The 26,536-nt window shown below is 37.8% G+C and overlaps 1 protein-coding gene across 3 annotated transcripts in view; it reads left to right on the top strand.

Annotated features, from left to right (window-relative positions):
* The first annotated feature begins 1,920 nt into the window (after positions 1-1,920).
* Positions 1,921-26,536, top strand: part of SLC25A14 (solute carrier family 25 member 14) — a 45,176-nt gene continuing 20,560 nt past the window's right edge. The window contains exons 1-7 of one of the 3 annotated variants that reach the window (XM_036910986.2): positions 1,921-2,270; positions 2,401-2,638; positions 6,970-7,063; positions 8,372-8,519; positions 10,676-10,770; positions 12,505-12,590; positions 23,902-23,997. In XM_036910986.2, coding sequence (XP_036766881.1) covers positions 2,573-2,638; positions 6,970-7,063; positions 8,372-8,519; positions 10,676-10,770; positions 12,505-12,590; positions 23,902-23,997 — 585 coding nt within the window. In that variant the 5' untranslated portion in view covers positions 1,921-2,270; positions 2,401-2,572. Of the gene's footprint in view, positions 2,271-2,400; positions 2,648-6,969; positions 7,064-8,371; positions 8,520-10,675; positions 10,771-12,504; positions 12,591-23,901; positions 23,998-26,536 lie in introns of all 3 variants that reach the window. The other 2 variants (XM_036910985.2, XM_057496096.1) reach the window with 2 other exon arrangements.

The following is a 26,536-nucleotide window of genomic DNA, read 5'->3' as shown; positions in this document are numbered from 1 at the left end:
TGTTCTTTTCATCCTTTAAGACCAGGTGTTTGTCTTGAGAGAGTAGAAAAGAGAAAGGCACATTTTAGTTCAACATAAAATGGGAACTTTCCAACAGAGTTATCTAATAGCATAATGGGCTGGCTTGTGATGTGATGTATACTTACACTGGAAGTGTTCTGGCAAAGGCTGGGCAACTGTTTCTGATGAATATTGTAGAAGGGACATCTCAATCTCCTTTCAACTTGAAGATTCCAGGATTCTATCCTCTCAAATACCTCTTGAAAAGATCAGAACTCAAGTATAACACAAGACAGAGTATAATCGAATACTGGTTTATGTGGTAGAGACTACGAATAGAAGGTAATTAAAAAGGAGAATGGCCAATGTGGATAATGAGGATTACATTTTTTGTTTTAGAAAAAAATGTTGAAACCAAACAAAGCAATCAAACTGCAAATGTGGTAAGTAAAATTATGGTATGTGTTTATAATGTTTCTACAAATACTATTTTTAAATTTATCTATCATAGAACTTTAAAAATAAGTTGTTTGACAACAAAGCTTCTTTTAACAAAGTTTACACAGCTGGCTGGTGAAATTAGCTGGTGATGGCAGTGGCTGTGGAGGCAAAAGTGCAGTTTTGTAAAAAAGCTGAGGCAGTGATTTGCTCACAGCGAGGGCCACCGTTCTACAAGGGTCAGCGACCTGGATGTGAGGGACGGGTGCAGGCCACAGCAGGACATACAATTCATGTCACTGGGGAGAGTATAGTCTTTCCAAATAGGCAGGACTCTATGCCACAACCCCCTTTGGCTGAAAGGGAGTGCTTTGCTGAGAAGTAAATTGAAGGGAATTCACATTTTGGAATGCATGCACATGTTTCTTATGTTGCCTCTATTTTTAGTAAGGAAGTTTCTGAAGGAAACAAGGATATTCTTAAAATTGAGAGCAGTTATAGCACAATGGTTAAAGAGCCTGGGCTCTTCGATCAGACCCGAATTTGACCTGCCACTAAGTAAGTTACTCTTAATACCTCAGTTCCCTCAACTATCGAAAGGGGGAAATAATAATACCTGTCTCATAGGGTAGTTGTCTGTACATGAAGGTCTTAGCATCACCCTTGGTAAGCATTCTGTAAGTAAGCTAATAGTATGCATACTGCCTGCAGAAATTTTTAAAAGGGGGAAAAACCAAGATGTGAATGAAAATGAGAAAGATCCTTTCAGAAGAAAGGTATTCCAAACATTTATTCATTCAACAAGTAATGTCTAGATCCATGTGCTCTGCATTTACTTACTTTTACTTACACTCAGATAAACCCTAGTAATTGTGTATTCCCGCGAGATTACGGAGCCTTTACGAGAAAGGGTTAAATGTCATAGTATGTTTCCAGTTTAGCGGAATCACTCAGGGTGTTTTCCCACTATTCCTTTTGTTGGCCTTAGGGTCTAGAGCCCAAAGACGGCTGGAAGGCTCTGCAATCTTTTTCTGGCTGATTGTGAGGTATGGATTAAACTCGAAATCCTCCATTAACATTTCTACTCTTAAGATTCTTTACCTCTAATTTTTTACGGTCCCTTCATCTCTTTCCAATTTGCTCTTTCTCAACCGTGTGCTTTGAGTACAGTGCCTGTGTCTAATTCTTCAGTCCCTAAAGCTTAGCTCCCCGTAGGTGCTGAAGTTTATTTGCTTACTTGATCTTTATTTTCTTCACGAGCCCAGGCAACTCACTCTGTACCGCTCACCAGGCCCTCCCCCCGTCCCCATATTCCCACCTTTGTTTTAATCCCTTTGCCCCGCCCCCTTACTTTCCCTCCTTTTTGGTATCCTTCGTGCAGGCGCTAGCCCCGCCCCCCGTTCCCACGGCTCCGCTGCCTTGTTCCTCTTGCTCCGCCCCTCCTTTCCCAGTCCTTGCGCGCGCGAGGTGGGTGGTAACGCGGTGATGAGGAGACATTTCCGTCCTCATTGGCAAGCACTAACTGCAGAAGCTGCCAAATTTTCATGCCTTAGCTCCCTCTCTCTACATTTCCTGAGAGGCAGGTTGTATCTCTGGGCCTTTGAGCCCGCAGCCTGCCCGAATTCGCCGTGAAGACCCCTAACCGTGTCCGCGTTTTATTTCGCGCCTTTCTTTTTAGACTTGGAGTAGGTGGAGTTAGAATGCCTGCGCTACTGTTGCCAAGGCGACGACTTGGTTACTTCCGCTGATCTCAATGCTTCCGGGTTGGTATTGCGGTGGCGTTTCCGACTGTGGGAGCCTCGGTTTCCCAGTCGTCAGATGAGCCCGAGCAGGTGAGGGGGAACTCCTGGACTTTCAGGTTGGGGAGTTGGGTTGGGCCGCGCCAGGCCGCGCGGGGCCGGGCTGGCCTGGTTCCCGGCCTGGGAGGGGCTTAACGGTCCTTTGGTCTCTCTCTCCCCTCAGCCGAGTCCCTTCCCTGTCTTTCATTCTTCTGGCATCGGTGGTTTTACTTCTTCGATTGAACCCTGCTTCCTCGATCCCCCTGGGAGGCCGCCTCCTCCAGGCGCCTCCCTTCTCTCCACGAACTCGCTCTGACAGCTGAGGAACTGGCAAGATCCTGCTACCCAGAGGGTGAATGGGTATCTTTCCCGGAATAATCCTAATTTTTCTAAGGGTGAAGTTTGCAACGGCGGCTGTGATTGTAAGCGGAGTAAGCAAACACCTCCATTGTATTAGCATGAGGGATGCTGTTGAAAAATGCTTCCCTTCAGTTCTTGAGGTCAAGGCATTGAAAGCAGCTACTAAAATGTGCAGTTCGGCTGACTAATTGGGATGATAGCCATTATCAACGTGAATTAGCTTCCCAGACAAGCTAACAACAGGGGCATTTGTAGTTTTCTGTCAGGGTTTCCCTGGTCTTTCCAGGCTAGGGATGCTTAGATTCATCATGAACTCTTACCTTGCCTTCATTCCCTACATCATCAATTCCTTTACGTCTCCATTTTAGAAGTTTATCTCTAATCTCATTGCCAACAAACGTTTTGTCTGCTTTACTTCACACTGTCTTAAGTTAGTCTCCCTGCCTCTCCTGTTTGTAATCCCCTGCTTGCTGCAGCCCTAGTGGGCTAACTAAAATGTGGATTTCCTTAAGTGGCTTCTCTGTTCAAAACTTACAGTATCCCTCCCACCTCACCATACACACTTTGGTGCCAAGCCTTTCAACCCCACCTGTTCCTTATCATACTACTTGTCTGATGTTTCAATCAGATAAAGGACTTCTCTCCCCTAGTTTGGTTGCACTCTTCCTTCTCAGAACAAACTATACTAATGCCTGCCTCCACATGTTGTGCTTTTCCCCACACTTGTGTCTTCATCCTGTTATCCCCCCCCATCTTAACCTACACCTATGCAGTTCTACCTGCCCTCTGTCAAGGCCCATTTTAAGTTCTCTCACCTCCACAAGCTTTTTCAAATTATTCAGACCCATGCTGATTGTCTCGTTTTCCATGCTTCTGCTCTTGCAGTTTGTACTATATAGTTTAGTGCTTCATTTTTCTCTAATGAACTACTTTGATCTCTTTCTTTCACCAGATTATAAGCTCTCGAAAGGCAAGTACTGTTATTTCATACAACTTTATCCCCATCGCAATCTGCTTGATTATCCAGGAAAGATAGGTTGAATGATAAATGTTGTCATGGTGTTAGAATATATGTTGTTGTTTTTTAAATATGTTTATACCCATAGCACATTGCAGGTTTGGGCTTTTAGTATGCCTTCAATAAAATGTGCTTGATTCTCCATTATTATCTCATTAACCTGAGCATCTGTAATGCCTGCTCTTTTTTAAAGGAGAAGGCAAGAAAGGCACCCAGATTTTTCTGGCCAGATCTTTGGAGTGGTGTAGGATATGTAACTTGTATTCTAGTACATTGTTCTCACTTTTTAGGCTATTAGATTTTCCTTAGGCAGACTTCAGAATACACATCTACATTTTTCATTGCCCTCCTTATATATGAAAATATTTAAGTTGCTGTATTTCTATTTTAACTCAGATCTGACTTCTCTTCTTTTACCCATATCTGGGGATAGCGCCCACAAGTCAAAATAATTTTTAGAGTGCTTGGGGTATTGTTCACAAGTAATTCTCTGCAACAACAGCAAGGGACTTGGTAGGTAGAGAATCTCTGAGAATCAGCAAAGTGTCATGTACAGAGTGTGTAGCATTGATCAGGTCCAGCCTATTAACGTTCTGATTTCTCCTGTATACAGGAGAATACATAGATAAAGGACATCACACTGGAACTAACCGAGTATTTAATGGATGTGTACCTAATTCTGTGTCAGCTATTCTAGGGGTTATAAAAAGTACTGTGAGACATAGTGTCTCCTCCAGGGACCTTACCTAGTTAAGAGAGAAAATAACATGGGGCAACTAGAAGATAAGCCTCATCCTAGCCATTATTTGTATATCTGAGGTTAAGATACAGATGGAATAAATGAAAGTTCAAAAAACATTGCATAACTGTAGAACAGCTATGACATAACATGCGTGCATGTATACAGCTTTATGTAAAAGACTTGGAAGTCTTAGCTCACATTTTAGTGATTCAGTAGTGTGATGTGGCCCCTTAAAAGCAGCTGCAATTTTCAGCTGTAGTAACTGAAGTATAATATAGAGAATAATGAAAATGATCATGAATATTTACCCTGAGAACAATAAGATGTATGAGAACATGATAGCTCTCTTTAAATATTTGAAGGATTCCTCTAGGGAAAAATAGTATAATTGTTTAATATTACCTCCAAAACAATGGGTGAAAACTAGAGGAGGGCAGACTTGGCTCAGTATGAGGAAGGAATGTCTAAAATCAGACCTAATTAAAGATGATAGGGGACTTCTTCATAACAAGATTCTTTCCTAACATTGGAGAGGGGGATTTTACTTTGACATGGGGGTGGATAGGTGGCAGCGGTAGCAATGTGGAATTTGGCCAGGGTTGCCCAGACTTTGGGATTTCATGGACCAATAAAATTTAAATGAAAGTGTGGGGAAGAGGCACAAATTAGGATAGCCAATCTTATTTGCCAAGTAAGGACACTAAACAAAATGAACTACAAACTTCTATTATTTCATACAAGAAAATTGATTTTTAAAAGATGCTCCAGGAGTAGGAAGAACATAATATCCTAATAAAAATCCTTTAAATTACATACATTTAGCTGGAAAAAGAAACAGTGGTAGGTGCCCTTATTTTCTTCATTTCACCTAGGAATTGTGAAAACTTCATTAAGGGACCGTTGGGATAACTGACCTAAGATTCAGTGACTGGTTTTTCTGCTCCCTGCTATGTCTCTGTCTCCCCTACTACCTTTTGCTGATTTATTTTTACTCCCTGAACCCTGAGCACATCTTCCTTATTAAAAGGCTGAGTAGCAGGTAGTAAAATTCTGATAGAGGCTTTCTCTGTAATAAGAAGAGTTGAAATACATTATAACGAGAGAGCTTAAAGTAATTTGTCTGCATATTTACAACCCTCTCTAGAAAATTGTTCTTTAGTGCTAAGTTACAGAGAATTGCTTATGTGCAAACAAAGCAAAACTTTGTCTCCTTAAAGAGACCGACTCAGTAGGGCTAACCCCAGAATGGATTAAGGGGGAGGTAGCCCCAATATCTGTTGAAATGTAAATTTGAGTACTTAACTTTTCAAAATGTAATGCTAGTAGCTAATAGTTGTTGAAGTAGGTGCCAGTTACTTTTCTAGGTATTCTACGTTGCTATTTAATTTTCACAGCAGCCCTATATTTATTATCTGCATTTGATAGTTCAGAAAACCCAGGTATGGAGCAGTTAAGTAACTTGCCCAAAACCACAGAACTAGTAAGTGGTGGTGGTAGGATTTGAACCTAGGCAGTTGGACTTCAGTCTTCATTCCTTACCATAAACCACTTTCAAGTTGCTTTTGAAATTCAATAATATATATGCTGTGAAGCTCTGAAAAAAGTATTTAAAAGAAATATCCGAGTCCATCTTCAGAAAAGAGATTATTTGGAAACTTGCAAATTCTCAGGCCAGTCCTAGACCACCGATCAGAAACTCTGAGGGTGAGGCCCAGCAGTCTGTTTTAGTCCACCTGCTAGATGATTCTGGTGCATATTAAAATTTGAAAACCATTGTGGAAAAAAATCAAATCCAAGAGAGAAATAGCTGAGAGTGGCAGGGAAAAAAATCTGAATAATTGAACATGTCAGGTCTAATGGGAGCGAGATGGGAAATGGGGATGGGGAATAGAATACATTGTTAAAGAACCTGAACATTGAAGATAAACAGTATTTATGTGCATGTACTTAAAAAGGAGAGGAAAAAGAAGATTCACTAGGTGGATGTATGGGAGATGTATGTTAAATGTCAAGAGAGAAGAGAGACATCATCCATATTGCTGTCATTCCTCTGGGAACCAGAAGGAAGATGGAGAGGTGCTTAGCTTGGGACTAGTGGGGGGAATTTGTGTATCATTAGAAGTGGCTAGAACTAAAACCCTAAAGTTTAGTGGAGAGATGAGAGGGCTAAGAACATGAGAGGGTAGTAGTGTCAGTCTGTGCTCTGCACCTGAGTCAAGTTAACTGAATATCATGAACTGCTTTTATGAGATGCCTCAGCTTATATAATTTGGGCTCTAGGTTCCTTCACTTGTGATTGTCTTGTTGAATGTCTAAGTTGGTTGTGCTGGATGGACTGAAACCTGTTCCTCAGGTGGGGATGGAAATAACATTAAAGAAACTAGATAAAATGAAGGGGCAAAGGTAGACCTTCGAGTCAATTGCACACCTACCCCTACAGAACGGCAGTAAAGAACACATTCATGATCATCCAGCACATAAAGCAGGATCCTTCATTGTGTGTCATTCCACTTGGTAGGGTTTTTCCTCTACATCTGTTTAATTTGCCAATTTCATTGATATAAATTATGTGATCAGATACTAACAAATACTTCTTGCTCTTGTGCCTTGTTCTGATTTGTATTTATTTTTAGCACCAGAAAAGTACCACTGTAAGCCATGAGATGTCTGGTCTGAACTGGAAACCCTTTGTTTATGGTGGCCTTGCCTCTATTGTTGCTGAGTTTGGTAAGAATATGAAAACTGACAAATATGCTTTTTATGATATAGATGGTAGCCTATAGACAGTTATTTTTGGTGAGAAAACTATAGAGAAAAAGTAAAAAGGCTTTCCCTGTTTGTTTTTTTTTTAAACTATTTTCTCAAATCCATCAAATAATATTTTCTGAGAAAGTAGTACAAATAGTATAGCAAGTGAAGTTAAGAAAAGTCAAATTTAGGAAAAATTTTGGCAATTTAATCATTTTTTGGTTTGCTAAGCTTAGGTAATGTACATGAAAATACAGAGGGTATTAGATAAAGATTTCTGTGGTATTCCTGGGCTAATAGTCTTTCCTTTATGCTAAGTTGTTTATGACTTTCTTATTAAGTATCCAAACTTCCTTTTTTACAAACCTCTGTCCTGTTTTAGAGGAAAATTGACTAACAAGATCAAACCAGATTATTCTGTGTTTGATTTTAATTTTGACATATTTTTAGATGGTGTTTTTTTATCTTCCAAATCTTCCTTTTCCTAAATTACTCATAAGTGACTCCAAAACCATTAATCTTTGTTGACTTTCTTGCCGTATGCTCTGGTATTATGATATCAAGGTCATTAGTGACGATTGCTACAGAAGCACCTTGTTAATTTTAGATCTTGAAATATTCCTTGAAACATATTTTGTCAATGTAATGACCACTTCTATGTGTTGACATAATAGAAGGAAGTTTGGTTAAAGAAATTCCCCCAACCCCCAAGCTCTGTGCTGGTATTAGTCCTGAATTATTTAAGGAACAAGGATGAATAGACCAAATAGGACTTTGCCATTAACTTTCATAATATGAGGGGACTGTTTTGTTTCTTGTAAATAGGTAAAAGAAGAAACCATACAACTTTGTAATAGTACATAAGAATATCTGAAGCAACAATCCCATGCTTTCCTATTTCCTTTGTGAACATTTGGGGAGATTTTACGAGGGGGAAGTGGGGAGACGAGGTGGGAGGGGGCAGAAGGAAGAGACAGATAAATGCCAGATTGTATGTTACAGATGAAATTAAAACATTTATTCTGCATTTACAGTATATTAGGACCATTTTAAAGCACTTTATTGTAACAAAGTTTCAGTTATACTGTGGATCAAATATAGTACAGTATATTTTACTTTAACACATACAACTCTTGTCCTCTGACAGTGGTATTCTAGTAGAAATATTCTATCCATTAGAAAAAGGACTTTGTTTTATGTTTTAAAAACTTGTCATTGGCTTAAATTCAGTCAAAATTTAACTGTGACTCTTGGGAAAAACTTACAAATGAGTGTGTTCCTTCATAGGAACTTTCCCTGTGGACCTAACCAAGACGCGACTTCAGGTGCAAGGCCAAAGCATTGATGTCCGCTTCAAAGAGATAAAATACCGAGGAATGTTTCATGCCTTGTTCCGAATCTATAAAGAAGAAGGTGTATTGGCTCTGTATTCAGGGTGAGACTAGATTCTTTCCTTACATTATGAATAGAAATATTTTTAAAGAAGCCATGTATTTCAACTGTCTGATAATGTGTGCTCTTCACATTCACCATTTCAACTTGTAATTCAATATTGATGTGCCAGTTTATATTTTCCTTGCTTGTAAGTCTTGAGCTTTGGATGTTGTGTTCATCTGGCTATAAGTGATACATCTTAACATGGGCATCTCATTGTAGCATTGACTTTCTCCTGTTTTCCTGAGGGTCATCAATAGCCACCATGAATAGCATCACCAATGAACTGTATATATTTCTGTGATAGTCTTCCTGAGTTGCCAACTACTGACTTCTTTTTAAAATTTTCCTCTTTAAAGAAATATTGTTCTGGCAGTTTAAACAGAAAATGCAGAATGAAAAAGATGGAGACCCATTTTTTTTGGTCAAATTTTGACTAGCCATGAGTCTGTGGTTTATTGTCCAGTTTGTTATTTATCTGCTGCCAATTTACTAGGCCACTCTTGCATTCAGGGTACCAATTTATTGCTCCGAGAGTGGACATTAATTTTGTTACTAAACTTTATTAGACTAAATTTCCAAGATAATTTTCTTGGGTGAAAAATCAATAATATATCTTGAAGCAAGTGAATCACAGATCATCTGTTTCACCTTGTTCTTTCATCAGCATGGATAATCACAAGACTTTTTTTCTGATAGCAAGCAGTAAAGTCAGAATGTGCACATTTAGTCATCACATAAAAAGTCTCAACTGTCTGAGCTGCTACTGTCTTTCTATTAATAACTACTAAAATACAGTTCTGCAATTTGGAAGAATCTCAAAGGAGGTAAGAGAATGTCTCCAGTTTGTAGCAGAACTTAAATAGGGTGAAATTTTGGTTCTAGTATCTCCTTATTGAAAGGATTAAATATGTTTCTGCAACTGTTAGGAAACAAGGTTGATTTTTTTAAAAAGTCTCTGAGGTAGGTAATGGTATATACTTATTTTTCTACGTTTCTGGATTCAATTTGTTAATATTTTGTAAGGATTTTTGTGTCTTAAGTTCATGAGAGATACCGGCCTATAGTTTCCTTTTTTATACTGTTTTTGTCTGGTTTTGGTATTAGGGTAATACTAGCCTCATAAAACAAGTTGGGAAGTATTTGCTTTTCTGTTTTCTTAAAGAGATTGTGTAAGATTGGTGTTGAGATTTTTAAATGTTTGGTAGAATTCCTCTTGTGAAATTATCTCAGCCTAGAGATTTCCTTTTTGGGAACTTTTAAGTTATGAATTACATTTTTTTAATGGCTGAGACTATTCAAATTATCTGTTTCATCTTGATTGAGTTTTGGTAGTTTGTGGCTTTCAAGGAATTAGTCCATTTCTTGTAAGTTTTTAAATTTGTGAGTATAAAGTTGTTTATAGTATTCCCTTATTATCCTTTTAATGGCTGTAGAATTTGTAGTGCTATTCCCCATTTCACTACTAATATTGATGACTTGTGTCTTCTCTTTCTATTACTGTGAGCCTTGTTAGAGGTTAATTTCACGGATTTTTTTTCAAAAGCACTTTTTGTTACATTTATTTTTCTGTATTTTCCTGTTTTCAACTTTGTTAATTTATGCTCTTCCTCCTGCTTGCTTTGGGATCATTTTACTCTTTTTCTAGTTTCTTGAGGAAGGAATTTAGATTATGGATTTGAGAATGTCCCTCTTTTCTAATATAAGCATTTTATGTTATAAATTTGCCTCTCAGCACTTCTTTGGCTATGTTTTGGCTACATACCACATATTTTAATAGGTTGAATTTTCATTTTTATTTGTTTTTTTGTATTTTTAAAATTTACTTTGAGGCTTCTTGTGACTCATGGATTGTTTAGAAGTGTGTTGTTTAATTTCCAGGTGTTTGAGGATTTTCCTTATTGATTTCTAGTTTAATTCCATTATGGTCTGAGAACATACCTATATAATTTTAATTCTTTTAAACTTGTTAAGGTTTGTTTTATGACCAAAGATAGTCTATCTTGGTGAATGTTCTATGGTTGCTTAAAAGAATGTGTATTCTGCTATTGGATGGAATGAGGTGGGTAGTGGAAATTAGGAGACCATTTAGATATGTATAATATGCAAATTCATGTTGAGTATAATTGAAATTTTTTTCTTTCTTTTTTTGGGCAGAATCGCTCCTGCTTTACTAAGACAGGCATCATATGGGACAATTAAAATTGGCATTTACCAGAGCTTGAAGAGATTATTTGTAGAACGTTTAGAAGGTTAGTATAGACTTCCTCATTCTCTTTTGGGGTGATACTTAGAGGGATTATTGATATCATGCTTAGTGAGAAGTGTTTATCACAGGATGCCAGAGAATGGGTGGCAGTCACTGCAAAGACAAAGCAAGCTTGTACTGATTTGGGATTAACCTTGCAGAAGTGATCTATGGATTAGAGGGAACTGCTCTTCAAATTTGCTTTTCCTAGCAAAGAAAACAAGGCTTCTGGTCATCACAGAGGGAACATGGAACAAATTTGTCCAGAAAATTGATGCTGTCCTCATCAACAAGGGGACCTCAACTGCAGGCATACCTTGCTTTATGACACTTTATTTTATTGCCTTTCTGCAGATAACTGCATTGTTTGGAATTGGTTTGTGGCCACCCTGCCTCAAGCAAGTCTCTTGGTGCCGTTTTTCTAACAGTATTTGCTTACTTTGTGTCTCTGTCATATTTTGGTAATTCTCATAATATTTCAAACTTTTTCATTATTATTTGTTATGGTGACCAGTAATTATGACCCGCTGAAACCTCAGGTGATGGCTAGCTTTTAGAAATAAAGTAGTTTTTAATTAAGGTATGTACATGTTTTAGATAATGCTATTGTACACTTAATAGACTACAGTATAGTATAGATATAACTTTCATATGCACTGGAAACCCAAAAATTCATTTGACTTGCTTAATCTTACTATTGGTGTGGTCTGGAACCAAACCCACAATATCTCTGAGGTATGCCTGTATAACTGATTCTCTAGCTGCCAGTTTTGATAAACTTTTGTTAGTTGAGTAATTTCAGGCTATTCTAGGTTCTGATGGCCACCTTACTCAACATTTAGCATGCCTATGTCTCTCTATTTGCTGCTGCAGCATTTCCAACCTGATACCATACTAAATGGTCATTTTATCACAGGCTTGGGGCTGTAACATTGTTGGGGACAGCTGGAAAGCCTTTTGGTTAGCAGTGTCCTTTGAATCAATCACTTTATTGTCCTAAGTCATTGTTTTTTCTGGAACATCTTCTTTGAGGATCCTGAAGGATTCTTTTCCTAAACGAATTTCCTTTCACAGATTCATCACTTGGGTTTATCTAGTTTCTATTTGTAGGCCCTTCATGGTGAGGGCATATGATGAAGATTGAATTTTCACTTTAGAACAATATCCTTTGTGGTTTCTCTGTTCTTTCTTCTGACTGATTTAGTTCCAAATGACTAGTTTTCACATTTGACTGTAGAGATCTCTGTAAATAAATAGAGGCTAGTAGATATCAAGTCCAGTCCAAACAAATATTTAGATAATCTTTTTATTAGACATAAGATTTCATCTTTTAACATTTGGTTCCTGAGTCTTTAGAGTTGATGATTCTCCAGAAAAAGACTTTAAAACGATGCTAAAAAACAACATTTTTAAAGATGTTTGCAATGATTAAAGGGGAAATATCACATTCTGATTTTATGTGGGATATTGGCAGTTATATAGAATAATAGGACATTTTCCAATGTCTTTAAAAAAATACATATTTTTAAATGATTCATGTTTTATAATTTTTATATATTTCAGTACTGATTTGAGACCTGGATATATTTGAGTTTTTAAAATTTTCATAAGCTTTATAGTTCATTTCAATAGTCATTTTTGTGACCAGGTCTTCTCCCTTCCTCTTATAGCACAGTCCTCTGTTCTCAGAGACTAGTAGCTAATACAGGCAAACCTTTCTTTTTTTCCCTTTTTACAGATGAAACTCTTCTAATTAATATGATCTGTGGGGTAGTGTCAGGAGTGATATCTTCCACTATAGCCAATCCCACTGATGTACTAAAGGTAAGAGGTCTGGGAGTGTTGGATATATGTAGTGTGATGTGGAAAGAGCCTGAGCTTTGAGTCAGATTTGGATTCAGATCCCCACTCTGTCATTTGCCAGCTGTAAAACCTTGGGCCGATCACTTAACTGCTTTAAGCCTTAGTTTCCTCATTTGTCAAATTTAGTACTTATCACATAGGGTTGTTAAGGATTAGAGAGAATATATGTAAACTGCCTATCATTGTACTTGGTAGGTAATAGATAATAAATAGTAGTCACTTTATTATGATTACAAACTGTATTGGTGTTCAAACTAGAGTAAGCAAACCTCTTTAGGTTCTTTCCAAGGGTTATGCAATTTTAAGGGAATCAATTTCTAGACCCTTTACTTCCATTTGAACTCTTTGCTAAAACTGATTTGAGAGTGAATTTGTGTTTATGATGGTCCTTTCCCTACTTTATAGAAGAAAGGCCTATCTGCCACTCATCTCAAACCTTAGTATGGTATATTGACCTGCACTGTAACCTGGGATACCAGATAAAGGAGTAAACTGGAATACTGTTTTTGGAGACGCCTCCTTTAATACTAATCTAGGTACCTTGAGTCTATAATGCCTCTGTTTTTTCCTGTCTTATCCATATTTCTGTTAAGGTTGAGATTTAGCTTTAAAGTTATATATTTTGGCCTGTATTGGGCTATTCTGAACTCAGAACCAGAATAATACAGGTTAGTGGTGCTAATTTTTTTTTTTTTTAAATAATTATTTTTTATTGAAGGGTAGTTGACACACAGTATTACATTACATGAGTTTCAAGTGTACAACACACTGGTAGAACATTTATATACATAATTCTAGGTTCCAGCTATCACCCTACCAGGCTGTTACAATATCTTGACTATATTCCTTATGCTATACATTACATCCCGGTTACTAATTTATTTTACCATTGGAAGTCTGTCCTTTTTTTTTTTTTTTTTTTTTTTTTTGTGAGGGCATCTCTCATATTTATTGATCAAATGGCTGTTAATGACAATAAAATTCTGTATAGGGGAGTCAATGCTCAATGCACAATCATTAATCCACCCCAAGCCTAATTTTCGTCAGTCTCCAATCATCTGAGGCATAACAAACAAGTTCTTACATGGAGAACAAATTCTTACATAATGAATAAGTTACATAGTGAACAGTACAAGGGCAGTCATCACAGAAACTTTCGGTTTTGCTCATGCATTATGAACTCTAAACAGTCAGTTCAAATATGAATACTCATTTGGTTTTTATACTTGATTTATATGTGGATACCACATTTCTCTCTTTATTATTATTATTTTTAATAAAATGCTGAAGTGGTAGGTAGATACAAGATAAAGGTAGAAAACATAGTTTAGTGTTGTAAGAGAGCACATGTAGATGATCAGGTGTGTGCCTGTAGACTATGTGTTAATCCAAGCCAGACCAGGGCAATAAAACATCCACGTATGCAGAAGATTTCTCTCAGAACGGGGGTTGAGGTTCTAAGCCTCACCTCTGTTGATCCCCAATTTCTCACCTGATGGCCCCCCTGCGACTGTGCCTGTCTTAGGTTGTTCCTCCCTTGAGGAATCTTACCCGTCTCTGGCTAACCAGTCATCTTCCGGGGCCATACAGGGAAATGTGAAGTTGGTAAGTGAGAGAGAAGCCTTATTGTTTGAAAAAGTTAGCTTTTTACTTCTTTGCATATTTATGCCCTGTGGCTTCTATGCCCAGCATTTGTCTTGAGGTATCTTTACCACTTGGAAGAATTATGATACTTGGTAAATTTGATATGAGGCACGAATTCTATTTAAGGGTTGTAATTAGGAAGGAAGAAGAAAAGCTATAGAAGTAGCAGGCGGAAGAAAACATGGGAAGATTGATTATTTCTTTGATATATCTTCTTGTAGAGTAACTTCAGCATGTACAGGTTTTAAGCTACTACTTAAATTGCACACACACATTAACATAATAGGAGTATAGTTACATAACCAAAGCATATCTGTAATTACCAGCCGTCTGCAGTGATACCAAGAAAACCAGTTAGGCACCTTAGGCATTTGTGAAAACTTATCTATGATATGGTGGATATTGTCCAACTGAACTTGAACAGTCTGAGAGAAATCAGACAAATTAAAACAACCCATTCCTGGGGACTGTTCACATGCCATATGTTCTTTTAACAGTAAATAGTTTGTAGTTGTAAGACTTTGGAGTGCTACAATTTGCACTTCTCCAAATTCTTGGTTGAGTTCCAACAGTATAGATCCAGTCCAATTTTGTTGTTTTACTGTATGCACAGGGCAGCTTAGATATCTCCTTCCTCATTCCCATGGCAAGTCCAGGAACTGGTGGGATGAGTGCATCTACAGCTGTAGCAGTGCGTGGATCTTTGTTGGGGTTTTTTGATGATCATCTTCTGGCATGAGTCTTCCAGAGAGTGCTGATGTTGGAAGTTCTCTTTCATATCGTATCTTAGTTCATTTTCGGGGTAGCCCAATTAGGCTTTGATCCTCTGTATAAACACAAACAGACCCTTTGCCTACACTTTTATATGCCCTTTATACCCTTGTGTAGAACTCGTTGGAGGTTACCACACAGGAACTGCCCTTTTTTTTTTTTTTTTTCTATCACTAATCTACACTTACATGACGAATATTATGTTTACTAGGCTCTCCCCTATAAACCCCTTTACAGTCACTGTCGATCAGCATAGCAAAATGTTGTAGAATCACTACTTGCCTTCTCTGTGTTGTACAGCCCTCCCTTTTCTCCTACCCCCCCATGCATGTTAATCTTAATACCCCCCTACTTCTCCCCCCCTTATCCCTCCCTACCCACCCATCCTCCCCAGTCCCTTTCCCTTTGGTACCTGTTAGTCCATTCTTGAGTTCTGTGATTCTGCTGCTGTTTTGTTCCTTCAGTTTTTCCTTTGTTCTTATATTCCACAGATAAGTGAAATCATTTGGTATTTCTCTTTCTCCGCTTGGCTTGTTTCACTGAGCATAATACCCTCCAGCTCCATCCATGTTGCTGCAAATGATTGGATTTGCCCTTTTCTTATGGCTGAGTAGTATTCCATTGTGTATATGTACCACATCTTCTTTATCCATTCATCTATCGATGGACATTTAGGTTGCTTCCAATTCTTGGTTATTGTAAATAGTGCTGCGATAAACATAGGGGTGCACTGATCTTTCTCATACCTGATTGCTGCATTCTTAGGGTAAATTCCTAGGAGTGCAATTCCTGGGTCAAATGGTAAGTCTGTTTTGAGCATTTTGATGTACCTCCATACTGCTTTCCACAATGGTTGAACTAACTTACATTCCCACCAGCAGTGTAGGAGGGTTCCCCTTTCTCCACAGCCTCGCCAACATTTGTTGTTGTTTGTCTTTTGGATGGCAGCCATCCTTACTGGTGTGAGGTGATACCTCATCGTAGTTTTAATTTGCATTTCTCTGATAATTAGCGATGTGGAGCATCTTTTCATGTGTCTGTTGGCCATCTGTATTTCTTTTTTGGAGAACTGTCTGTTCAGTTCCTCTGCCCATTTTTTAATTGGGTTATTTGTTTTTTGTTTGTTGAGGCGTGAGAGCTCCTTATATATTCTGGACGTCAAGCCTTTATCGGATGTGTCATTTTCAAATATATTCTCCCATACTGTAGGGATCCTTCTTGTTCTATTGATGGTGTCTTTTGCTGTACAGATGCTTTTCAGCTTAATATAGTCCCACTTACTCATTTTTGCTGTTGTTTTCCTTGCCCGGGGAGATATGTTCAAGAAGAGGTCACTCATGTTTATGTCTAAGAGGTTTGTGCCTATGTTTTCTTCCAAGAGTTTAATGGTTTCATGGCTTACATTCAGGTCTTTGATCCATTTTGAGTTTACTTTTGTATATGGGGTTAGACAATGGTCCAGTTTCATTCTCCTACATGTAGCTGTCCAGTTTTGCCAGCACCACCTGTTGAAGAGACTGTCATTTCGCCATTGTATGTCCATGGCTCCTTTATCAAATATTAATTGACCATATATGTCTGGGTTAATGTCTGGATTCTCTAGTCTGTTCCATTGGTCTGTGGCTCTGCTCTTGTGCCAGTACCAAATTGTCTTGATTACTATGGCTTTATAGTAGAGCTTGAAGTTGGGGAGTGAGATCCCCCCTACTTTATTCTTCTTTCTCAGGATTGCTTTGGCTATTCGGGGTCTTTGGTGTTTCCATATGAATTTTTGAATTATTTGTTCCAGTTCATTGAAGAATGTTGCTGCTAGTTTCATAGGGATTGCATCAAATCTGTATATTGCTTTGGGCAGGATGGCCATTTTAACGATATTAATTCTTCCTAGCCACGAGCATGGGATGAGTTTCCATCTGTTAGTGTCCCCTTTAATTTCTCTTAAGAGTGACTTGTAGTTTTCAGAGTATAAGTCTTTCACTTCTTTGGTTAGGTTTATTCCTAGGTATTTTATTTTTTTTGATGCAATTGTGAATGGAGTTGTTTTCCTGATTTCTCTTTCTGTTGGTTCATTGTTAGTGTATAGGAAAGCCACAGATTTCTGTGTGTTGATTTTGTATCCTGCAACTTTGCTGTATTCCGATATCAGTTCTAGTAGTTTTGGGGTGGAGTCTTTAGGGTTTTTTATGTACAGTATCATGTCATCTGCAAATAGTGACAGTTTAACTTCTTCTTTACCAATCTGGATTCCTTGTATTTCTTTATTTTGTCTGATTGCCGTGGCTAGGACCTCCAGTACTATGTTAAATAACAGCGGAGAGAGTGGGCATCCCTGTCTAGTTCCCGATCTCAGAGGAAATGCTTTCAGCTTCTCGCTGTTCAATATAATGTTGGCTGTCGGTTTATCATAGATGGCCTTTATTGTGTTGAGGTACTTGCCCTCTATTCCCATTTTGCTGAGAGTTTTTATCATGAATGGATGTTGAACTTTGTCAAATGCTTTTTCAGCATCTATGGAGATGATCATGTGGTTTTTGTCTTTCTTTTTGTTGATGTGGTGGATGATGTTGATGGACTTTCGAATGTTGTACCATCCTTGCATCCCTGGGATGAATTCCACTTGGTCATGGTGTACGATCCTTTTGATGTATTTTTGAATTCGGTTTGCTAATATTTTGTTGAGTATTTTTGCATCTACGTTCATCAGGGATATTGGTCTGTAGTTTTCTTTTTTGGTGGGGTCTTTGCCTGGTTTTGGTATTAGGGTGATGTTAGCTTCATAGAATGAGTTTGGGAGTATCCCCTCCTCCTCTATTTTTTGGAAAACTCTAAGGAGAATGGGTATTATGTCTTCCCTGTATGTCTGATAAAATTCCGAGGTAAATCCATCTGGCCCGGGGGTTTTGTTCTTGGGTAGTTTTTTGATTACCTCTTCAATTTCGTTGCTGGTAATTGGTCTGTTTAGATTTTCTGTTTCTTCCTGGGTCAATCTTGGAAGGTTATATTTTTCTAGGAAGTTGTCCATTTCTCCTAGGTTTCCCAGCTTGTTAGCATATAGGTTTTCATAGTATTCTCCAATAATTCTTTGCATTTCCGTGGGGTCCGTCGTGATTTTTCCTTTCTCGTTTCTGATACTGTTGATTTGTGTTGACTCTCTTTTCTTCTTAAGTCTGGCTAGAGGCTTATCTATTTTGTTGATTTTCTCGAAGAACCAGCTCTTGGTTTCATTGATTTTTGCTATTGTTTTATTCTTCTCAATTTTATTTATTTCTTCTCTGATCTTTATTATGTCCCTCCTTCTGCTGACCTTAGGCCTCATCTGTTCTTCTTTTACCAATTTCGATAATTGTGACATTAGACCATTCATTTGGGATTGCTCTTCCTTTTTTAAATATGCTTGGATTGCTATATACTTTCCTCTTAAGACTGCTTTTGCTGTGTCCCACAGAAGTTGGGGCTTAGTGTTGTTGTTGTCATTTGTTTCCATATATTGCTGGATCTCCATTTTGATTTGGTCATTGATCCATTGATTATTTAGGAGTGTGTTGTTAAGCCTCCATGTGTTTGTGAGCCTCTTTGCTTTCTTTGTACAGTTTATTTCTAGTTTTATGCCTTTGTGGTCTGAAAAGTTGGTTGGTAGGATTTCAATCTTTTTTAATTTACTGAGGCTCTTTTTGTGTCCTAGTATGTGGTCTATTCTGGAGAATGTTCCATGTGCACTTGAGAAGAATGTATATCCCGCTGCTTTTGGATGTAGAGTTCTATAGATGTCTATTAGGTCCATCTGCTCTACTGTGTTGTTCAGTGCTTCCGTGTCCTTACTTATTTTCTGCCCAGTGGATCTATCCTTTGGGGTGAGTGGTGTGTTGAAGTCTCCTAGAATGAATGCATTGCAGTCTATATCCCCCTTTAGTTCTGTTAGTATTTTTTTCACATATGCTGGTCCTCCTGTGTTGGGTGCATATATATTTAGAATGGTTATATCCTCTTGTTTGACTGAGCCCTTTATCATTATGTAGTGTCCTTCTTTATCTCTTGTTACTTTCTTTGTTTTGAAGTCTATTTTGTCTGATATTAGTACTGCAACCCCTGCTTTCTTCTCACTGTTGTTTGCTTGAAATATGTTTTTCCATCCCTTGACTTTTAGTCTGTACATGTCTTTGGGTTTGAGGTGAGTTTCTTGTAAGCAGCATATAGATGGGTCTTGCTTTTTTATCCATTCTGTTACTCTGTGTCTTTTGATTGGTGCATTCAACCCATTAACATTTAGGGTGACTATTGAAAGATATGTACTTATTGCCATTGCAGGCTTTAAATTCGTGGTTACCAAAGGTTCAAGGTTAGCCTCTTTAGTATCTTACTGCCTAACTTAGCTCGCTTATTGAGCTGTTATATACACTGTCTGGAGATTCTTTTCTTCTCTCCCTTCTTGTTCCTTCTCCTCGATTCTTCATATGTTGGGTGTTTTGTGCTGTGCTCCTTCTAGGAGTGCTCCCATCTAGAGCAGTCCCTGTAAGATGTTCTGTAGAGGTGGTTTGTGGAAAGCAAATTCCCTCAGCTTTTGTTTGTCTGGGAATTGTTTAATCCCACCATCATATTTGAATGATAGTCGTGCTGGATACAGTATCCTTGGTTCAAGGCCCTTCTGTTTCATTGTATTAAATATATCATGCCATTCTCTTCTGGCCTGTAGGGTTTCTGTTGAGAAATCTGACGTTAGCCTGATGGGTTTCCCTTTATAGGTGACCTTTTTCTCTCTAGCTGCCTTTAACACTCTTTCCTTGTCCTTGATCTTTGCCATTTTAATTATTATGTGTCTTGGTGTTGCCCTTCTTGGATCCTTTCTGTTGGGGGTTCTGTGTATTTCCGTGGTCTGTTCGATTACTTCCTCCCCCAGTGTGGGGAAGTTTTCAGCAATTATTTCTTCTAAGATACTTTCCATCTCTTTTCCTCTCTCTTCTTCTTCTGGTACCCCTATAATACGGATATTGTTCCTTTTGGATTGGTCACACAGTTCTCGTAATATTGTTTCATTCCTGGAGATCCTTTTGTCTCTCTCTGTCAGCTTCTATGCGTTCCTGTTCTCTGATTTCAATTCCATCAATGGCCTCTTGCATTCTATCCATTCTGCTTATAAACCCTTCCAGAGTTTGTTTCATTTCTGCGATCTCCTTTCTGGCATCTGTGATCTCTTTCCGGACTTCATCCCATTTTTCTTGCGTATTTCTCTGCATCTCTGTCAGCATGTTTATGATTCTTATTTTGAATTCTTTGTCAGGAAGACTGGTTAGGTCTGTCTCCTTCTCTGGTGTTGTCTCTGTGATCTTTGTCTGCCTGTAGCTTTGCCTTTTCATGGTGATAGGAATAGTCTGCAGAACTGGGACGAGTGACGGCTGGAAGGACTTCCTTTCTTGTTGGTTTGTGGCCCTCCTCTCCTGGGAGAACAGCGGCCTCTAGTGGCTTGTGCTGCGCAGCTGCGCGCAGACAGGGTTTCTGCTTCCTGCCCGGTTGCTATGGAGTTAATCTCGGCTGTTGCTGTGGGCGTGGCCTGGCTCGGGCAGCTACTCCAAAATGGTGGAGTCGCGTTGGAGCAGGAGCTGCTGGGAGGCTATTTATCTCCGTAAGGGGCCTCCCTGCTCCCTGCAGCCCAGGGGTTAGGGTGTCCAGAGATCCCGGATTCCCTACCTCTGGATTAAGTGACCCGCCCTGCCCCTTTAAGACTTCCAAAAAGCACCCGCCAAAACAAAGCAACGACCAAAAAAAAAAACAAGAAAAAAAATTTTTTTTAATTAAAAAAAAGGTGGTCTTTCGTTTTTCTTTATTCTCCGGTGCCAGCCTCAGGCCTCTGCTCACCGGTCTTTCTGCCCTGTTTCCCTAGTATTGGGGTCCCTGTCCCTTTAAGACTTCCAAAAAGCGCTCGCCAAAACAAAGCAGCAAAAAAGGAAAAAAAAAAAAAATGGTCGCGCGCTTTTCTTATGTCCTCTGTCGCCCAGCCTCCAGTGCCTGCTCACTGTTCTTGCTGCCCTGTTTTCCCAGTATCGGGGGCCCTGCACTCTGGCCCGGATGGCTGGGGCTGGGCGCTCGGCAGCCCTGGGCTCCGTCTCCCTCCCGCTCTGCCTGCTCTTCTCCCGCCGGGAGCTGGGGGGAGGGGCGCTCGGTTCCCGCGGGGCCGGGGCTTGTATCTTACCCCCTTCGCGAGGCGCTGGGTTCTCTCAGGTGTGGATGTGGTCTGGATATTGTCCTGTGTCCTCTGATCTTTATTCTAGGAAGGGTTGTCTTTGTTATATTTTCATAGATATATGTTGTTTTGGGAGGAGATTTCCGCTGCTCTACTCACGCCGCCATCTTCCGCCCCTCTGTCTAATTTTTAAAAATATAATTGAATTTCTTTCAGATTTTATCAAAACACAGAACGAAACACTTAATAATACCAATATTTGTCTTATTTTGTAAAATGGTAAACATTTCTGCTTATTAACCTATTTAAACTTGCAATTAATTAAAAGCATTAAATATATGATTAAAATAGCTGAGAGGATCCCAAGTTTTTAAAAATTATCTTAGGGGGTATGTGAAAAAAATGGAAGAGGACATACACTTTAATGAAACTGCAGGTGGCTAGGTTAGTAAAGGAGAGATCTATTGCACTTCAGAATTTGGAGAACTGAGAGAGTGACTTGAAAAACAACACACATGAAAGAAACCAGTGGTGGCTAATGGAGAAAAGATATGAAATGATCTTTCTGGGTGAAACAGAGAGAAATTTAGCTACAGAATTTTTATATCACTTTAGATTTACAGAAAAGTATTTATTTACAAAGAGAATTGACTATATCTTAAACTTTAAAATATTTGCAATGTAATTACAGTTGCTAGAATGTTTTTCAAGAATAATAATACTTAACTCCCTAAAGCTTCCTTTCTTATCCATCTGGATCTTAGACTTAATCACCTAAATGGTTCACTTCAATTTCCTGTCCTCTGACCTGTTTGGTACAATTACAACCATTGACCATTGACCAATGCTACAATCTACCTTTTTCTTTCTTATACCTAGGTAGGGCTGAGTGGTACTGGGGTTGGGGGGAGTCATGGTCTTAGACTGTGACAGTACCAATATAGGATTTATAATCACAGCTGTGCTGTTTTGTCCTTTCACTTATCCTTGGACAGCTTTTTCTCTGATCTACTATGTGTTGCTCTCTAGCCCCTGTGCATGTAGCTCTCTTACTACCTTCAATGCGTTTCCCCTTATCTTCATGAATTTATCCTTCAAGACTGCTCAGGAACAGGGCCAGGATTAGGGCGAGGCAAGTGAGGTACTTCTCTTGGGTACAAAATTTAAGGGGGTGACAAAAAACTTGTAATCATGAGAAATAATATTTTTATGCAATATTTTTCAAAATGAATGCAAAAGTCATAATTTACAATATATCAGTATTTTATACAATTCGTCTTACTCTCTTCACCCCAGTCCTGCCCTGTTGGATCCTGTTTTTAGTTACAGTTTTGATATTTGGTTCATTGTGGATTTTTGTGCATTAAATTTGATTTTTTAAAATACTGCATTAAGATATTATTTATCTGAATGACTGAGGATTTTTGCATCCCCTTCGTACATTGTGTGCTTGAGGAAAGTGCCACACTTACCTCACTCTAGTCCCAGCCTTGTTCAGCAATCACCTGCTTAAATAAGTCTTATACTTATCTTAGGATATTTGTTGTTTTGTTTTGTCTTTGTAATAATGTCTATTCCAATTTCATTTGGGTTAGGTTTTTATTTCAACACTCTTAGTGGTAGTAGTTGACCTGTGCAAAAACATGCTGCTCTTACATGATTTACCAAGGACATTTATTGGAACCTAGAGTTGTGCTTGAGGAAAATCAGGCCTACATTTGGGCCACTAGTATTTATTGAGTGCATTACTATGGAGCCCTGCAGCCCAGTCCCAGCCTTCAATGGTGACTTCTGAAGAGTAAATATTTTACTTTATGATTCTATGTGTGCAGAGTCAATGGGAAATTGTACCAAATCTTTCACATGGGTATTTAATGATTCTTTGCCTCTTTGCCTATCTTTGCCTCTTGAAGGCCACTTTGCCAAAAACAGTATCATGTTTTTACAAACAAAACTCAACTTAAGGTCTTAGATGAATAAAAATACAGTTTAAAACTTTCTTTGTTTTTTATAGTTACATAAGCAATGCATGTTCAATGTAGAAAACAGTGGAAGGCAGGAAAAATCACAAAAGAGAAAAATTCTCACTTGTAGCCTCATCACTTGTCAGTATTTGGGTGTTATATATATTCCTCCAGGCTCTTCATTGTGTGAATGATTCTTTTTAAGTTTACATGTTTTTCATTAAAATGATAAGCCATAATGCTGTTTGTTCTATTTAGCAATTGTTGACATTTTCCAATGTTAATAAATAAAATAAATATTATTCTACAACAAAATTTTATGGCTGCATAGTATTCCATTAAATGGATGTAAAATAAATTTTGCAGTCAACCTTTGTTGTTGTTTTTGGACATGTAGGTTATTTCTAATTTTTCACTAAAATACTCATATTTTAAATGAATTATTTCCTCCCCCACTGAGTACTTATTCTCCGTTTTTCTTCCAACCCCAGAAATGATGGACTTCATACGAGGAATGGTGGGCTAATGAAAATCATGATCATAAAATATACTTTGACACAAATTACATTCTTTCAATATATAGTTTAAGCCATTAATTTAATCATAATAGCAGGCTGATTTTTCTGATAATTCCCAAATACTGTTTTCTTAATTTTAAATGTGTGGAACATCTCATTTTGGCCTGTCAAAACAAAATGTTCATCTCTTCTTATTTTAGATTCGAATGCAGGCACAAGGAAGCTTGTTCCAAGGCAGCATGATTGGCAGCTTCATTGATATATACCAACAAGAAGGCACCAGGGGTCTGTGGAGGGTGAGTACTTCTTTCCTGGTATTGTTCTAAACTTAGTTCCTAGAATTTGCAAAGAATGCTTTTTATATAAAGCCATAAAATTGTGAATTGTTGTCTTATACTCTTTAAGATTCTTGGTAACCCAAAAAATAAGGTTAGAAGCTCCTTATTACCTATGAAAAGACCAAAACTTATCAGTCATGTTTGTTTTTGCTGCTTATTATTTGGGGGCTGAAGTTATTATATTATTGGAGATAGCTATTTTGGTTTGTTTAAATTCACAGTGAATTTAGGTCTTCATTATATCTTTTTGCCAGTTTTGTACTGAAACAATAATGTATATCTATAATAGTCTCTGCTTAAAACAACTTTTTTTTATTTTATAAAAAGTAAAAGATGTACTATAAAATACTGAGGAAATATGTAAAAGAGAAAAAATCCAGTAGTCCCTCTAGCAAGAGATAATCACTTAACATTTTGTCATATTACCTTCCAGTCTTCTATCTATACTTTGTTTTTTGTTGTTGAACTTTTTATCCTGTTTTAATCACTTAATTTGTAATATTAAATATGACTACTCATAGGAAATGCAGAGGGTATAGAATGGGAAATCCATTAATATACTTTTAAATAAAGAAGAGAGCTTTGCTTCTTTTCTTCCTTTTTATTTTTCCCCAACTTATTATAAAAACTTTCAAACATACAGAAAAGTTGAAAGAACAGAACAATGAACACCTACATATGTAGATTAAATGACCGCTGAAGTTTGGCTACATTTGCTTTATCTATTTATGTTTGTATACACACACACACACACTTTTTTTCTTTCTGTTAACCTTATTTGAAAGGAATTGCAGACACCATGGTACTACCATAAATACTTCATTATACGTCTTCTAAGAATAAGGACATTCTCCTACATAAATAAAATACCATTTTCACACCTAAGAAAATTAACAGTATGTTCCTAATACGTAGTATCCTGTCCATATTCAAATTCATATTTCATACATTGATGAGACCAGGCCAGTTTTCTTATAGTATGTTTTCTCGGTATTTTCTGTAAACTTGAAGTTAGGTCCCTTGGCTTGATTAGATTCATGTTAATTATTTTTGTTAAGAGAATGTATAGGTGGCACTGTGTATTTCATATTGTATCACAGCAAGAAGCACATAATGTTAGGTTGTCCCACAATTAGTGATGCCAGTTTGATTGCTTGGTAAGATGATATCCACCAGATATCATGTGACATTAAAAGAGTTTTTTCCCCCTTTTACAGTTAGCAAGTAATCTGTAGAGTGATATATTCTAGCAGCATGCTTAAATCCTATTACTTTATAACCTTTAGCCTAATGGTCTGAGCATTCATTAATGATCCTTGAGGTTTGTTTTTTGATAACAGCAGGGTGCACTTTCTGGATTAGTCTAATTTAAAATCAGAAAATGCAACTAACTAGAACTTTTTCACAAATTAATGCTAAAGTAAAGACAAAAGATAGCAATAAGTAGAATTGGAGATTTTGTAAGGGGATCATAGCTACTTTATTCTTAATTAAAAAAATTTAATTGTGCTAAAATATATATAACATAAAATTTACCATCTTAACCATTTTTAAGTGTATAGTTCAGTAGTGTTAAGTACATTCACATTGTTGTACATCCAGTCTCAAGAATGCTGTTTTGCAAAACTGGAACTCTATACCCATTAAACAACAACTTCCCATTTCCCCCTGCCCCTGACCACCCTTCTACTGTCTGTCTCTCTGAATCTGACTATTCCTCATATAAATGGAATCATACAGTATTTGTCCTTTGTTGCTAGCTTACTTCACTTAACATCCTCAGGGTTTATTTACATTGTCACCTGTGTCAGAATTTCCTTCCTTTTTAAGACTTGAATAATATTCTGTTGTATGTATATAACATATTTTGTTTATCTGTTCATCTGTTAATGGACATTTAGGTTGTTTCTATCTTGGCTTTTGTGAATGATGCTGCCATGAATATGGGTGGACAAATATCTCTTCAAGACTGATTTCAGTTCTCTTGTGTATATACCCAGAAGTGGGATTACTGGATTGTATGGTAATTCTGTGCTTGATTTTTTGCAGAACTGAATATAGGTACTTTTATGATCCAGGCTACTTACATTCTCTAGGCATGTGAGGTAAAGAACAGAAGTACATCGTGATATGTATTCTTTTGACACAGACTTATATTATTTTAATATTAAAATACAGAAATTTTTTTGTTTCGACAAGAAAATATGTTTGCATTTTTCTTCAGACATATGGTCCTCTTTGTACATGTAGTATTCTCCTGCTTTGATTGTAACATCGGTACTGGAAACAGTTGACTTCCTTCATAACTCTGTTGTAAGAAATAACAGTATGAGTACAATAAAAAAGTGTAACTGGCATTTATGTTAGAGTTGGAGAGACAATAGAGAGTGTTGGGGACTGTGGTGAACTGGAGATCACCTGCCCTGTTCATTTGCTGTCATGTGCAGTGTGACTCCAGTTTAGCCAAATTTTCTGGACTTTCAAGAGAAGCTGGAAA

Source organism: Manis pentadactyla, chromosome X (assembly GCF_030020395.1).
Source record: "Manis pentadactyla isolate mManPen7 chromosome X, mManPen7.hap1, whole genome shotgun sequence".
NCBI lineage: Eukaryota > Metazoa > Chordata > Mammalia > Pholidota > Manidae > Manis > Manis pentadactyla.
This window is presented reverse-complemented; position numbering and strand designations above follow the sequence as displayed.